General features: G+C 44.2%; 1 protein-coding gene across 1 annotated transcript in view; it reads left to right on the top strand.

The window, feature by feature from the left end:
• Positions 1 to 11,194: 11,194 nt before the first annotated feature.
• Positions 11,195 to 17,503, top strand: part of T265_03626 (hypothetical protein) — a gene marked incomplete at both ends in the record, with an annotated part of 41,911 nt that continues 35,602 nt past the window's right edge. Inside the window, one exon of the mRNA XM_009168161.1 lies at positions 11,195 to 11,234. Within this exon, the coding sequence (XP_009166425.1) occupies positions 11,195 to 11,234 (40 nt within the window). The remainder of the gene's footprint in view (positions 11,235 to 17,503) is intronic.

The following is a 17,503-nucleotide window of genomic DNA, read 5'->3' on the forward strand; positions in this document are numbered from 1 at the left end:
TAAATGAGATATATGTCGAAAGTCACGCCGTCCATAAATGATGGAAAGTTTCAGACTATTGCGACTAGAAGAATGCTAGCAGGACAATTTGGTTTTCACGGGAGACTCAACTGAATCCCTCGTTTATGATATTCTACAACTGAAAGTCTACAACTGAGTCTCTCGTGAAAACTCAATTGATTTGCAAATGAGTGGATTTCTCGAAAACAGTGCAATTTGGGTTCAAGTAGATCATAAGTTTGACGGAAACTCGGACTGCGACTACCTGATGAGCCTTAAGAAGGGCGAAACCGGTCATGGGCTGTCGAACAGTTTCAGCAACCTTGTGAGTAGTTTCCATTATGAAAAAATGCTAACATAACTTTGGTAGTATCTAAATGGGAAAAGGTGTGTTGACAGACCTAAAACTCAACAGCTGGTTCAGCTTATAAATGTAATAACAGCAGTCCTAAAATAGAGTAGGACAAACGTGAGAAACGGAATACGGATATAGTCCTTCCATAAACAGAGAGCTAGACAATGGGAAGCCGACGGCCAAATGGTTTTGACAAGTGAATACACCTTAATGGATGCGTGATCAAAGACAACTGATTAGATTTCTGTGGGGTTTGATGGACTGTGCGAGACAGAGGTGGGAAGACAGAGGTGGCGGCGAAACCGCCTAGTGGCTTGTATTTACATAAATGAATAACACATGTCCCTAAATAATGGCTGGCATCTTGTGATGAATCATCATGAATGGCTTTTCAGACGCCAGTTACAGACGCCTAAAAACAAAACAGCTATATGAAAATAGACATGATTCGAAAGCAGGTACACTGACTGATTCTGATGCACGTGGAGACTCCGTTGTCAGAGTTATTGCGACTGGATAAAATGCTGGTGTTGCACGAAACTAGCTGGTCGTCAAGGTAAGCGCAAGTGAATTAGTGAGAAGAGACAGCTGAATGTACATTAGGAGTTGCATATTATTTGGGGGGTTTAGAACAGTACTGGCATCAGGAACTGCCGGTTCTACCTTCAAGTTAAGGCACTTTCACGAAAAATGGTAAACAGGATTGGCGAGTTGAGTCACGGTTTCTCATCTCGGAAGACGACAGCTGTCGACCCAAATGTGTTCCCTATGCACTGATTTTTGCACCTCGTTCCCAGGTTCCGTAATAACCACCCCTCTGTCAATTCCACTTGACAATAGGCCGGGCGAAAGTAGATAAGCGAAACAGATGGTCTTCTTACACATGAAGTACATGTCCTAATTATCGTGACCCATGAAGCATCATTCTTCTCTCGCAGAAGAGCTCCGTTTGCCTAAAACTATATGGTGAACCTCGGCATTTCCAATTAATTACTCCGACCAGACCTGCCTAATTCTTCAAAGACGCCGACTGTAAGACGATAACAAAAGTTGTTCATCCTTTGCACGTAGAGACCGTTCTTTATCCATAAAGCAGTATGGATCGCCCTACCGTAGTGCATGTTCTGTCCTCGACGTCATTTTCAAGCAGCGCAATAATAACAAAGTCGAAGGTGGACTATGAGAGACAGCAGTCTTGTCTTACACCGCTGGATGCGATGAGCTCGGAAGAAGGCTTGCTGTATAATCTAACGCCCCCGAAAGAGTACGTATATCGCGCCAACATGAGGGATAGAGATTTGGAAGAAAGACCTCGTCACAGTTCTTGACGATCGACAGAAGCAAGAGCAGTTCTATTCAAAATAAAAACGGACGGTGTTTAAAAAGTGGAGCTGTTTATGAAGCATCCCCTGTCACGAACAGTGGTTGCTGAGGCTGCGTGACCTTGGATAGTCGAATTAAGGGCTAGGGTCAATGAAGGAGTAAGTAGGTGTGTAGTGGTTAACGGCCCTATGGAGTCTCTAGTGAACTGAACAAATCACTGGTGTAAGCCAGGTACAAAGTCACAAAGAGAAAAATACAAGTAAATCTTGACTCACAGTTCAAAATAGAACATTCCGTAGTTCCGTATTCCGTTGAACCACCACACAAAGAATAGTTCTATCTTCCTGGTATCCCAGATCTCCGGTGATCGAAATATTATCCCACAAGCGTGAATATATTAGTCCAACAGTGGTTGCTGAGGCTGCGTGACCTTGGATAGTCGAATTAATGGCTAGGGTCAATGAACGAGTAAGTAGGTGTTGATGAACTAAAAAATTAGCAAAACGGAAAAACGATAGTCGGAATTTCAGGATCACAGTGTGCAGTGAATTTTTATAGACACATTAGTGTCTCTGTTTCAGCTGAACGGGTTTAAGAGTTCCCCTGGAGAGTGAATGAGTGCCAACCCACAGGACGTCTATGCTACCAGACATGCAAGATGGCAAGCAAACAATTGGTCATGATTGCGGCTCGCGCGTTAACAAAGAACACCAGCTATTCGATCGTTTAACTGGTCGGTGAAGGATTCAGGCCAGCAAAACAGTCCATTCGGTTCGAACAAGCAAACAGCTGCTGGGAAAGGCAGGTCACCGAGATAAATAAAACAGCAGCTACTGGTGAGGCGACGGCAATGGAATTGTGAGGTTGAGAGAGTGAGCGCGTGAGCGATGACAGAGCGTTGGTGTTAACCAAAGAGTCAAGCAGAAGCGCACCGCTACGTCGTGTATAGGGTTATGATGTGGAGCCGTACTAGCGTTCCATTCATTGCATGCCATCAGACAGTCCTTTTAGGAACTCTGACAATGGTGTGGGTCATCATGGTTAGGGTTTGGGCAAAACAGAGTACCAATCATTAAACAGAAATGACAGAGTGGGCTAGGCAGAGACTCAGCTAAAAGGAACAGGGTAGAAGTTTTCTGAAGAAAGATCCAGGTCAGTAATACAGCACACTAAGATCTGGCATGCATTTCAGGCAACCGTTCCTTCAGACAAGTTAAGGAGATGGCAAGCTACGATAGAGGATGATCTTATTCGTTCATCGTCTTTGAACTCCGAGGTGATTCGGACCACATTCGTAGCTGAGATGGGGGGTAAAATGGCATCAAATGGGGCGGCAGTGGCTGAGGAAGTAAGGAATTTATCTACAGACGGCAAAAATTATGATGGTGGATGCTACTTTGAGGCTGTTTGACGAGACTGTTCCAGATGTGAGTGTCGTAGACTGGTTTGTACGAGCTAGATGGCATACCAAGAGTTTGCTGGAGTTGCAGAAGTTAAAGTGAGGACGTGAGGTTACGTTTGGCCCAGCCTTTGCTGTAAAGGTATTTTAGTGCAACATACGGCGTTGGAGATCTATATATATCTTGAACCGTCTGAGCCACAGAGGCTGTCAAAGATTAAAGGAGCACAAGCAGAGGATATGTGCTCGGGATGTACCTGAATGTTTCCAGAAGGTAAACTCAGACCTGAAGCACTCGACCTGCGTGTCAAAGAGTGTAAGCTTTATTGGATCTGGTTAGAACAGGAGTTTTAGCAGAAACAAGCTATGTGTAGGCAATTTTTATATCGTCTGAAAATAGGAACACTTTACTAAGGGACGTCGTTGATGCACAATGGGAAGAGGATGGAGCCTAGCTTGCTCCCTTGAACGATAGTAGAAATGACAGTAGACAAGAGGACACTTTTCCTTCGCAGGTGTTTCGTGGCGTAACCAGGCCAAAGACAACCGGGACAGGTCCGAATCCGCAGCTACAGGCAGACAAAGACGGTGATCTATCGTGAAATTTCTGACTTAAAGACCAGTCTGTAAACTACCGACGATGGACATAGCTTCAGTGTGCTACTAAAGAGGTGGTGGGTGTATGCACGCTCCATGGCGCAATAACTACTGGGCGCGTCCTGGATGATGAAGGACAGGCCATGCCCATCGTTCCCTACGCGAACTTGCTACAGTTTTCAGTGACCAACCTGTGAGATCCTTTTAAACATGCCAAACTATAGTCGGCCCTGAGAGCCCAGTTGAGATCTTTGGCTTGGCTAAAGACCTCCTCGAGCTTTTAGCAGAGCCACGTTTGGTTGAAGGTCCACCAGGACATAGTCCACAATAATCCCGGTAACTTAGAGTTCGTAACTTCCTTATAGTACTTTTCTCCTGTAGACGAACCGGCAGTGGACCAAAAGTCGTGAACCGGTCACCAAAAATGGTAGCCAAGATTTTGAAGTTATTTCAGCGCCAGGTATGCTATTACTGGGTTACCTGGAGATATCCAGGCTCGTCTCTGGACCCTTTTACGACTCGTTTGTACTTATACTCGACTTGTGGATTAAGTCTGCAGTTTACAGCTTTAAAAGCTGGAGTTGATTGATGTACGCATCCATTAATGCTACCAGCTGTCAGCATATGTCAAATCATCCGGTGGGGGGCTTCTATGATACGTCAGAAAACTAAACATGGCCTACAAGTCAACATGCAAGAAAGTGTCACTGTGGGTGCTTTGTACTAGGCCAAGGAGTGGGACCTACATAAATGCTTCCATTCTTGAAAGGGGTGAGCGGCCAAGAGATCATACGATTTAGCTACCTAGCATTGGCCGACTCAGGTGGCCAGATGATACGTGGAAGTGCAAGTGACTTGAGGTGTCGCAACAATCTAGAATGAATTAAAGGTACATTAACAATCAGCGGCAAGTACCTGGGCGACAAATTAATTGTGATGGAGGAGGCCCTTCAGTCAAGGGTGTATCTTACTGAAAAAACGATCGAGGATCGCTTTTTGCACTGAGAAATTCGGGCAATGAGATACAGACGTACAGTGTGTCACACCTTTCAGCTTGAGGGAACGAAGTCAAATGAGGACGGAATAGACCCGCCTGTTGGATACGTTCTAAAGGCGGTGGAGATCGTACTATCCGACGACCGTATTGATTCTGGTAGAAACTGCATTGTCTTTCATGAGACTCTGACTCATCAAAATCATAAAATTACGTGAGATGATTCTAAGATCACTTTTAATCCAAAGGACCTGCGGATTTGCAGGAGAAAGAGCCATCGAAACCTCGAGGATACTAGCGCTTATCGGAATCGTTCGTTAGGGTTCTAAATGTTTTGTTCATCTGATACTTCTTGTTGGACAAAAATAGAATCATGCCACTGAATTAGACTTTCAGACCTGTGAAAGATGAAGGAAAACCTCAAGCATTGCAGTGGCACTATACATCTCGAATGTCCGAGGGGTATCCCACCGGCAAAATCCTGACAGATATTGTATTCACGGAGTATATGTAGAAACTATTTTGATGGCCCCAGACAATGAACCTGCTTCCGGAGATGATGGGCTCAACCCATAACTTTTAAATCAATCGGAGGAATTTACCTTTGAACTACCAAATGCTTTTTCAGGAACCGTTCCCCTGCGGGTGACCTGAAGACAGTGGAATTTGCAGTCAGTATTCGGGGACAATAATAGGAAGGATCTGGATGACCGACGGCGGATAACTTTTGGCTACATGTCCGTTACATATGAAGCCGTTGCAAACTCAATAAAAGACACTAGAGATCTGCTTTCAATGTGTTGAACTTTGGGCCTCAGAGCAACAGAGCTCCGAAAAGTGAGATTATGTGTTGCAAACCCGCTATTAGCCTGGCAAAGGTAATTTGTGACAACTTTTGCCATCAAACAGGTTCACGCCGTAATCGTTGGCATTTCAGATATTCAGTCCGGTGTCCCAGAGGCAGGGTTGGTGTTCAGATGGGTCCCAGACTTTAACTCACAAAGCTGGGTGACAGCCCAAGTCAGTGATGCCCACTCAGACTCGGCAACAAGTAAAAAACGGTACCCTCTAATGATCAGTAGTCGAGTAAAATAATTAAGGCTTACGTAACCAGCATTGTGTCCAAGTCTCACCTCTAGAAGCACATGCTTCTAGCCTTTGTCAGCACCATCAGTTGCGTTAGAACTCCTATCATTTTATTCAGCAGTTGTAATGAAGTTCTTTGAAAACACTTGTAAGTGCGGCTAACGGTGATTCTCACCTATCCGGCATCAATTGCGGCAGAAGTCGTCCCCCGAAAACAGCGTTGCCAAAGGACGCCTTGGCAGCCATCAGGAGACCAGGTCAAAATTACGGAGAACTCACAGAAAAACAAGCTTGTCGCTAACAAACGGTTCATTATAGCGCTTATCCAGACAAGTCCAGAATTTTTCCAGACCATCTTGCTCTGCGTATCGGACAACTGTTGGAGTGTGGGTGGGCGACTGATTTTGCATTCACTATATCTCGGCCAAAGATGCTGGAACAAGCCAAGGTGACTGAATGTAAATTGCTCTGGGCTTTTAAGCAGCCGAAACCCGCTTCCGCTTAAATACCACCCATTGTGGCGGTTTCGCTGTTCATTAAGCGGATGCTTCAGAGAAAAACATCGGACGCGTGAAGATATTTTGCTGTCGTTGATGAGGCACAACACGAGGACAAAGTAAGCTTTTGAGAACCAGGCACCTGTCTTGAATAGCTTCATCTGGCTGAAACCTATAACAGTGAACCTCTGGACTGGTATACCGGAGAGAATGTGCACTGTAATGTTATAGGGGACATTCAGTGGGAAACTGGGTATGGATTTCCCGGTGGTTGCTAGCTTTACCACCAGCAATGTTTCAAAATAACTGCAATCTGTGGCACAGTTTCCAATAACAATAAGGGTTATTCCCAGCTAGTAGACGGTATGCACCAGCCACGACCTGCTCCGAATAAAAGCAGATTGATGGGATTTTCCAGTACCCATGATTGCAGGGACATTCACACTAATAGTGGGTAGTATTCGGCACAGATGGGATTATGTCTAAACTGGCACGGCATCAATGCGGTGGACATCCACGACATGGAAACACGATTATCAGGGTTTCGTTTTCTTTGGGGGGAAACAACAAGCTGGAGAAAGATCAAACCGCTACGATTCGAAAGTGGCGGGCAAGAACAACACAAGAGTGAGGCAAAACTAAAGCACCCTGCCTTATTCCTGATGAAAAGAGTGCAAACTGCAGTAAACGGGGAACCAACCCAACGAATCCGGTGGATCAGCAGTGTTACGGTTTAAAATAAAGTCGTAAACGATTGCTGGAGGACGCTCACTAGCAGCACACCATTTTTTTCGTTGAGACCATAGGGTTTCCAAAGTTGCCACCCACAGGAAGTTAGTCTAATCGATGATATGCCGCTTATGGGATTTTGTTTAAGTGAGCAGAATTTCAAGGTCATGGACCCTCACCGATTCGCAAATTGCCACGGGTTTACGAAGGCTCTCAGTATTGGTACAATGGGATTGAATTTTCAAAATCTACGGCGTGTCCTGAGTGACTAAAACAGACGGACAATTGAGTTCCGAATACCAGTCTGGCTTGAAGACCCATTACCATAATAATGTCCGTCTACTCTCTACGTTCATCCTTATTATCAATCGTCCAGATCCCCGTCTCCCATACCCTTAGTTTGTCCACTTACCCTCAGCATCCAATATCACTTGATCAGCTGACGACCCAATCATTCGTCATTACACACCAGCAATGTCATCTACCCGCACTAAATACAGGGCCCAAATAGATCTGAAGTATCTTGACCATCTGCGCCGGTGACAGCAGGGGTAAGGTCGACCTGAGGCCTTGTTTTTCCAGGGTTCTCTGCACTCCATCGCCATGACAACAACCAGTCTCCCTCCAGAAATTGGATATAAGGATGTATCTCCCGGATGCGCAACACATCTTGCTTACTCTCCAGCTGACCAAAGTGGTGGGGTGCTCATCTAGACCTAGCCTCCCGCTCCTCATGGATTCACGGAATGTTACACAGAGTCGAGGCATTCGCCTTAGAACCTCGAGCTAGCTTTGGTTTCGTCGTTCAGCTGCTTTCGTTCGCCTGATAAGCAGAAGCAAAAAATGGTATGACATCCCCTCTAAGTCCTTCAAGTGAGGCAGTAAGCTTGCCTGCGTGGGGACTTACATAAAAGTCCCTAAACGTTCTCTGAACCGGGCACTGGATCCACCTTCAAGTGGTCAGTAAGCTTGCCTGCGTGGGGACTTACATAAAAGTCCCTAAACGTTCTCTGAACCGGGCACTGGATCCATCGTAAACGACGACGAGGGAAGGTCATTTTACGCACCAACGGGCCGAAATCAGGCGAATTGTTTCCCAATAACAGTGTGCGCTCTGAGCTTGAAAATTCTCCTACCACGCCTCTGTTGTGTTCAAGCTGGCCAAACCTAGTTCAAATGGGGCACACGTACGTATTAGGTCTCCTCGGAGGAACTGGTCGAACTACCGAGGGGCGTTTTACACTCGATGGATTTGAGGCCGGCGGCCATTTTCGTAGCAGCTAGTTGGATGGTCTCAATTATAATTATGCTCTGGGTGCACAACTTGGTTGGCATAAAAATGAGGCGGTCTGGAGTAGTTCCAGTAGAGTATCTAGAGGTACGTGCGGGCGATACAGGGGAAAGTTCGCCGAGGCGTCCGCAAAACAACGAATGCTTTGGAGCAGATTTTATACGATTAAGTTAGAAGAAAATGTTTCGAGAGAACCAGATACCTAATGGTTCTTGGTATGTGTTTTTGTAATTTCTTATCATCCGTTCCCACCATGCACGACATAGGCGTTCTGCCGAGTTTTCTCCAAGCGATGTATGGACTCACTCCTCAATATTCACAGGAAGGTGCCAACCTAACGACCAGTGCTGTGTATCGTCTGCATTCATTTTGGGGGTGCTAGTGTGGGAGCTCAAGGATTTTGAGCAGTCCTCAAAACCTAAACATGAATTTGAGAGCATATCTGAAGAATCGCTGACGTGGATGGAAACCGGAATAGTCCCAAAGCGGAGCCCAGAAGTACTCAAATGACGAACGGTGCTGAAAGAGAGTAGTCAGGAAGTGATTTCACTTAAAAAGTTCTCCCCGATAGGAACGTCCTGATGCAGCGCGGGATTTATCCTTGAATCTCATCAGACCTCAACTTTTGGAGCAGAAGAATGTGAGCTTGGATCGAATGAATCTGCCAAGTCCTAAGATGTGACACCTGATATCAGCCTTTCTTCCTTGGCTTGGCTTAAGCTGTCCATAAATACTAGCATGTTCGTCACGCAAGAACAATTTGAGAGGAGTCCATGTTTCGCTGGGGATATCAAGTTGCTGCTACTGAGATGAATGCAGATGGCTCTCCTCAGAATGTGCTCCATCACTTGCACGGTATCCTGGTGAAGCCAATAGGCCTGCAGCTGCCTGGCAGTGAATGGTCACAGTTTTTTTTAGATTGGTGTGACAACCGCTTCCTTGCAAGCAGAGGAAAGATTGTCTTCATTGAGCGGCTGACAAAACCTCTGGTAGAAATGATTTTCAAATGTGATCGAGGCTTCCTTTGGGATCCTTTGGTGGACCAAGTCTGGCACCAACGCGCTGAAGGGGTTTGACTTGTGCAAGAGATGGGAAACATACACTTCCGTGAATACTGAATTATTTGGAGGCCTTTTGTGGTTGCGATTTGCCAAGATAGAGTGTGATGAGGTCGATGGGCATGTTGCAGGCCTTCATAGTGTTTTGGTGAGCTCCGCATTTCTGTCTACTAAGGGGAAGATAACTGGCCTACTTCCCATTCCCAATGTCCGGGCTTTGCCTTTAAACCTTGTCTTCTTTACCCGAAAAATAGAAATATTGGTTGATTGTGGGTGTCATCTACCGCTCACCAGCGTCACGGGATGAAGACGACATTTCTTCGTCCAATCGCCCTCAGTCAGCACCCGATCCTGGTTACTCCTTAGCCACGCTAGGAGATTCCAAATGCCCAAAAATAAGTTCAGCTACGTCCTCGGTCCGCAATTCATCTTCTTCGGTGAAGCCACATCGGTAAGGTGGTGACAATGCCACTCCCTACAAAATTCTGGATACGCCAGTGTTATTCGACCCTGGTTTTCACATTCCCCAGCCAATATGGCATCACAGATGAGGTTGTCATTATTTTGCTGCTGAAGAACAGAAATTCTGCTGGTCCCTCGAGGGAAGTCTTGTATTGCTAGTGTGCACTCACCGTAACTACAACTAGCTGCAAAACACCACCGTATTGACTACGTCGGCATTAGGGAGGAACGGAGATCGCTGATCTGATTACCTCAGAAATGTCGCTCCTCAAACAATCTGGAGAAGGAAATATCCTTCCACATCACCTTAGCATTCGAACACCTTACCCAACATGCTCTCCGTTCCAATACAAAAGACAAAGAATTTATGAACAGAAATAATTGTCTTATATGACCTTGAACCAGCCACTAATGCGAACTCTTACGTTATTTTCGTGCAACAGATGATAGACTTCGAGCGAAATTGTCGGATTTATCTACTATGCTTCTTCACATGTACCTCAATCTCCCTTTCCGGGACAAATTCAGAGAAAATTGCTTTGTGGGCAAATCCTTCTGAGAAAGTAATTGAAGGGAATTATTTGCAATTGTCATGCACTGTGGACGATCAGATATTTGCTGTGATATGGAAGAAAGACGGCGAAGAACTGGCGGAAAACTGTCGCTTCTTTAAAAACCATAGTCGATATAACTGTATAAAGGAGAAAAATTCCTTCAACTTTGTAATTACAGCCACGGAAAGGACTGACGCAGGTATATGGAAGTGTACATACGGCCCAAGGATTTGGAGCTCTCTTGCGATCCAAGTTGTAGGCAAGTGACCTCTGTGGTAGTCCGTTTTTATTGTAAAAGTTGTTGTTCAACTTCGGAAGCAGAGTACCATCAACGGTGTTCCCATCCGGTCTTATTTTAAATGCATTTTGGTGCTACGGCCCTCTAGTTGCTTCTCTCAATTGACTGCGAACTGGTTTAGTCTTATCTTTCTTTGTTTCAGGGATTGTTCTTCCGTTTCTTAAGGGCATACTACATAAGACCATTTTATTTCTAGCAAAAATAGCATGACTCAAAATTACTCAAATTTGAGAATTTTCAATCCACTGGAAACACTTGTCCGATTGTTTACTTACATCAGGCTCAGATGTGTTGCTTCAATCATTCACCACCTGAGTGAACGACGCCATATCGGGTAGGGTTCGGAGCCTTTTTGTTTTGAACAGCTTCCAACTGTGATCTCGTTAAATTAGAATTGGGGTTGAGTGTGCATTACCATTTCTTGCCTTAGGATGCATCTGGCGGGAATCAAGCTCTCCAAAACCATGTCGATAGTGTAGATAGATCTGGGCTATCTGTTGTTTCTGAGTGGGATGAGATCAATCCCGAAGTAGAGGGTCGGATTTTGAACCATGTTTTTAAACCTCCTCTTTGTAGGAGGATGGACGGCCGGTAAGCCATGTACAAGAATTCAGCACGCGTGATTGGTAAGCCATAGTAGGAAAAGGCCGAAGGTCATTTAGGATAAAACGTTTTGTAGCACAGATCACCCTGTACGAAACAGTGACCTATACTGGATTCTACATTGTTTGGGGGCAAGAACCGCAACAGCAGCAGGTCTCTCACTTCAAATGGCAATCTTGATCAGAAACACTTCACTGTGTATGATACCCGGTGTTTCAAAACTCTAGTGAGAAGTGAGCACTGTGACTTATGGGCAGTTGCTGACTGCAAGACCAGTTATGCAGCAGGTCACTTACAACCCGGGAGATTCAGGTTTTTATACCGTCGATTACAGCCTAAGTATGTTGGTAGAGATGGAATGGTCGCTTCCAGTTGTTTTCAAAAAGCCACTGGCGAGGAAAGGAAAAACTATCAGGTTGGGGACAGAGCCCTACAAACACAACCTATCATAAAATAAGTTAGTTACCGTTCGGTCGAAAGATTCGAATTTTGAGGGCATCAGCAATTCAAAAAAGCACCTTTGTAATTACGCCAGTTCTCCATGCTTTCAGAATAAACCATACTAATGAAACCCTCCGAAGCGCCTTACCTTTGTGGAATACAAAGACTTTCACGTTGACGTACAAGACAAACGCAGAGTTTTAATATCTTGGTTAGGTAAAGTAAGCACTTTTGTGGCCGTTCTGCCGTTCATACCGTTAGGGTAGGGTAAAAAAAGGCTTTATTCACTTTGTTTGTAGGTAAGGGAGCAAGAAAGCTCAGTGGATAGGCTCAGACTCTGCCCCCTGACTCCCTCTGTAGGCTTGGGCAACCTAGCAGTATCATAGCCCGCGTGCTTTCTTTTGAGTGGCATGGCAGTTAGGCACCAAAAGGTTGCTGCGGCTGAACGATTTTTTCTGGGTGGAAAATGCATTGATTTAAGTTTGATTCAGAATATTCTTTTGCTGTTCGTTACAGATGTCGTTTTCAACTGACTCAAATGTTCTTTAAAGAAACAGCCCTCCTGGAGAGTAAAACGGAAGTATTTTTGAGTCTATTCATTTTGGAGCACGGGAAAGTCCACATACTCTCAGGTTTTGAGCACCATGGGATAGCTTATTTAATACTATTTATTTGCTGCCGTTCTCAGAAGTTCTGGTGAGGTACTCTGTGGTCAATAATAGTGGGGCGTTGCATCGAAGAACACAAAACATGTAGTAGGCGCTTATACTGACTCTGGTTAAGAGTCAGACGTCCAATAGTGCTGGAATAGTATGAAGTCAGATGTGTGCTATAGACGGTCAGATGGATTCTGAGGGTGGGTTCCTTAACAAGTTTGCGCAATAATCAGGGGTAGTTTGAAAAGAGACAATACCAAAACACTTATGGATGTGATCAAAAGGAAATAGGTTCCAGCTAAAATCCTGGTCACTTAACTCGCTTAGCTAAGGAAACCTTAACTCCCAGTTTGTTTTTTGCGTTTGACTGGCACCGTCGTTATTGGTAGCACAAAATTAGGTACCTGACATCCCCGTTTTTTGCCGTACGACCATAATTCAATTAAAAGCCCTATTTTGAAAAATAAGAAAAGAATAAAGGTGGAAGTTACTGGGTTTATTGCCAACTTATCAGAATTATTGTGAGGTATGTGCACTCCCAAACACTCACTTAGAGACTTCGGATTAAAATTGATAACTAGATTGCCAGTGGCACTGAGTAGCAACTTGCTGCGTCTCTAACAACGTACAGGAATATTTCGTGTATCTTACACATCAATGCAAACCGCATAAATAGTGCCGCCATTTCGTAATGCATTTGATATTCCACTTCCGGGTCAAATAGTGACGACCGCTAGGCCTTCATTGCTTCAAATTACCACAGAACTCAACTTTGGCTTTAAAAAAAATGAGTTGACATGTGAAGTACACGAGTTAACCACCGAAGCTGGATATATTCTTCGACGTACGGCAACGAAACATTTGTCGAACACTGATGTCATGTTGTCGATGATGATGTCCTTGTTTTACAAACACCTATTTTCAATTTTCTATTTGCAAATTTCCCGAAGATTCTTCAGTGTCTCTATAATTATCCTGTTTATTAATAACTGATGTCAGTCGATGATGATGTCCTTGTTTTACAAACACCTATTTTCAATTTTCTATTTGCAAATTTCCCGAAGATTCTTCAGTGTCTCTATAATTATCCTGTTTATTAATAAGCTGAATAAGAATCGAGGAATTAGGCATCTTTAATGGACAAGTGTTCCATTTGCTCACACATGACTCCGGAAGTGCAAGAATACGAAAAACTTATTTTCACAGAGTTCCGGACCGTTCCCTGTTTGGCAAACTTGCTGACGAAAACAGACTGACTAGCTGAGCCCAGTGAACCTCGAAAGCCCAGGACTACTGAAACTGTGGTCGTCTATAAATATGGCGTCATTCTAGCGCCTGGAAGACTGTGAAGATTTAGTCCTGATCCGCGCCGTCTTTAACTGATGACGATATGATCAGTCAGAGTTCATGGCCGGCACTCTGTTTGAGGAGGCGACCTGGTCAGGTAAATTTGTTTTTTCTGAACGCCAGTACCGCACAAGACAGTCTGCGGCCATTAAAGTGTTAGGCCGACCGTTTTTCGTTTTTATGCCTGCCAAGCCCAATCCAAGTATGCCAACCTATTGAATCTCGGATGCGTTTATTTTGCCTACCAGTGCACTGAAATCTCCGGCAACCATAACGAGACCTGAGCAGTTGGGCCACCGTGAGACATTCACAGTGTCACAAGAAGTTCTGTTGTCGTTTTCACAGCCGCAGTTTTCTGAGATGCAGGCAAACACGATGAAAGGATAACAATCAACTTTTAGCTTGTGAGATTTCTTCACGAACTTGCCTAACACACCCACGAAAGCGTTCACTAGCGGACATTCACCCCTTGAATTCTGACGATACGGACCCCTGAACGCTCTGCCGCAGCAGCCTCTGGGTCGCCAGATATGCATAGTTAGAATAAAACGGAGATTGTTGGCTCAGTGGCTGGGCCTGGGTCTTGACTTTTTGTTTCTGACACACAGCAAGCAACAGAGCAAGAGCAGCTTGCTTCAGAATATGAACAATAAGGAAGTTATTTGATGCCTACAGATTGATTTTGAGATAACTGAGGCTGACCAAGTTCATCCTAGGATGTCGTGAGCAAGAAAGCTACAAGACAAATTGGGTCGTCACCCCTAGAAGATAGATCTACTAGAAGTGTTGCTAGTGCGGCCAAGGCGAGAGAAGAAAAATCATGTGAAAGAGAAAGAAGTGGGAAACAGCGGCAGAAACTTTTTGACTCGGATGGTAACACCACCACCTGGTCGATGTATGAGTGTAATTCATGGATGTACTTAAGCAAGGATACTGACAAAGCATTCAGACCTAGACAGGGAGACAACTACGGTCCACAATGAAAGCGTTTCCTTTAAGAGCCAAACCGCAAAGTAACAGCAGCTGGCATTAGACAATCAGATCAGCCCATATTTTGAAGGCCCAAGTCGCCACACATGTTCCAACCTACAACCTGGAAAACCAATAGACTGTGTTCGTCAGACCTCTAACCAATAATCAACTTCCTATGGAATATTCTGCAAGTGTCGCACGGATGCCCATGAGCGACTCCCTGCATTCTGAGTAGTGTCTTTGCATCGTTACAGTGGGTGTTCTCTTTGGCTTGAGTTCCCTATGACACTAATTTGGGGCTTGCAGGTTTCGATTCTATTTTTCATCGCTCAATGATCGGCTTGCTCTGGGATACTGCAACCAACTGACCTTTTTGCCTCTCCTAATACGTCATCCCATTTTTACCAATCGACTTCCTATTTCTCTGAACGCCACCGGTTGACCCATGTATGTCTTTATCTTGAGATTTCTCTTCATCGCACCAGGTCCTTCGTTCTCAAGATGTGATCCCATCAGATCACTTTTTTATGGAAGTAAAGCTCCATTTTTCAGTCCATGTCATTAGCGTTCTTCATACCCTTTCAGCCTGCGCTTTTGGCTTACCCCTCGGTACGTTTCCTTTAAAATGGTGTCACTAGGCAGAGTTATATTTCGCGTTCCGTTTGTCTCTTCTGTATGACGGTGATGCGTCATTGCTCAGTCGTTGTGCTGTCTATGGCACGCAGTTAACAGATGTTATGAAAGTACAGTGTCGTCGTGCGCTGAAGGACGTGAAGGCTGCCCATCCTAGTGGCTACGTAGTTCTTGATTGCTTGTTGTCTAAAACTTCGAAAAAGGCAGACAGCCTATTTCAACATTAGATGTTTTGGTCGGTTCTCTGCCGCATTGCTTGTGAGGGGTCAGCTATGCAAACCAGATTTCAACAAAATCCCTGCCATAAACAAAACTGAAATCTTGTTCAAAATTCGCGGTATATATATCCAAAGACAGGTTTTGATTCTTACACCACGAAGATTCTCAAGACTAAACTAAAACTTACTTCAAGCAATATCTCTGAAGAACACAAAACTAAATGTAATTAAAAATCAGACTGGAGAACTTTGAATCTCTATCGGAATTTACCGCTGAAATAGTAGGTTGCGAATTTTTCAGTAGGGTTGGATATCCAAACTCTCAAGGATAAGTGTATCTTATCCACGCTAGGTTTTGAAATTTAATCGCATCCACCGCATCCATCCGCTTTTCTTAATGTACGTTCAGTCTGTATTGACTACTTGAGGCAGGGACTTGCCCTTTACACCTGCTGGGAGAAAAAACAGCCACTAAAGTTATTTTGGCTGTCCATTTGGTGATGAACCACTGCCTTCTTGAAGAACAAAAAATAGTCACGGCTTGTCCTATAGATGCCAGCAACCGATATATATGCATTCGGTGCTCCCTGAAAATGTTTTATCCATGAAGTTGAAATACAGTACTTTCAGCTTCCCCGGCTGATACCATCATCTCATCCCTACTATACTCTAAACTTGGACTCTCTGAACCAGTTATGCATAGTTTAAATCCTTCCCATTAGACATAGACCAAACTGTACACAGTATGCTAGGTGATGCTGCAGGGAGATATATAATAGCGGAGGAAACTTCCCCAACACTTCCGAATTTACTCTTTGATGGCGTTAGCAGAACTGTCTAGTCAACGCTACTGCGACATAGCGGTCAGTGACTTCGAGTCAGGACAACAAAATCTTTCGTTTCCGTAACTGCACACGCACCCTAGAATGGCCTTTCAGAGATCTTGGAGAACGGAATACTGGTCTGTCAACAAGCAGTACCTATTCATATCGAGTGAATCCAAGTACTTTCCTGTCTGTAACCTCTTTTTCAATTTTGGCTGCGGTAGGTCTGTTTGAGAACATTAAGTAACCCTTAATTGTGCTATCCTGGCCTGATTTGTTACTGTACGTCATCATTTGGAATACCTTGGTGCGACCACCTCATATATTTCTTGTTTGTCCTTCTGTATCAAATCTGTATTTATTAGGTTCATTCACTGAAGTCATCAATGTTAGGTGCACTGGTCGCGCTGACGAACCTCTGTGACAGTGTGGGCTGGTGGTGCTAGCTACCATGGGCCTCAGCTCACGTTGTGATCTCAAACCTAAACTGCTTTCGGTTTCAGCTAATCACGCTCAAAGAGTTGTGAGAAATATGAGTGGAATTATTGCCGCGTCGCCAGGCTTCCGAACCAGGTCCCCACGTTTTTTTGGGATTTGAAGAAACATTCTGCTCAAATTACTAGTTACTAAGCAAGCTCTGTGCAAAGGATCTCTTCAAATAAGTTTATGTTCCTTCCACAAGTCAACATCATCCTTCCTTACAATTTATGACCAATAACCGTATTTTCTCCGAAAATTTCCTCACTCAATGCGACTTCACTGAGTGGTGCCCAAAGGTTATGCCTTCTGTACAACTCAGGTTCATCCGATCTTATTCCACTGTAGCCTCTTTTTACAAAGTTCCTTACACACTTTTGTCAGGTACTTTTATTTATCTTAAGAACTTTCGAATTCAAAATGATAGACAGAACTGGTAACATTCCTAGTTGAGTCGCTGATAGTCCCGCTGACATTCGAGGAATTACTATCATCCAAACATGCAAGGGACTTGAGTGGGTGACCACATTAGGTCCGTTGTTTTGAGTCCGTTTCTTCGTCTTCATTACAAACCTGTCTTCATGTTACGTTTATATTCTATATATTGTGTCAAACCAGTTCTATTTCAGAATGCATGTTTATAGTGTTTTGTATATATATATATATATATATATATATATATATATATA

Source organism: Opisthorchis viverrini, assembly GCF_000715545.1.
Source record: "Opisthorchis viverrini unplaced genomic scaffold opera_v5_55, whole genome shotgun sequence".
NCBI lineage: Eukaryota > Metazoa > Platyhelminthes > Trematoda > Opisthorchiida > Opisthorchiidae > Opisthorchis > Opisthorchis viverrini.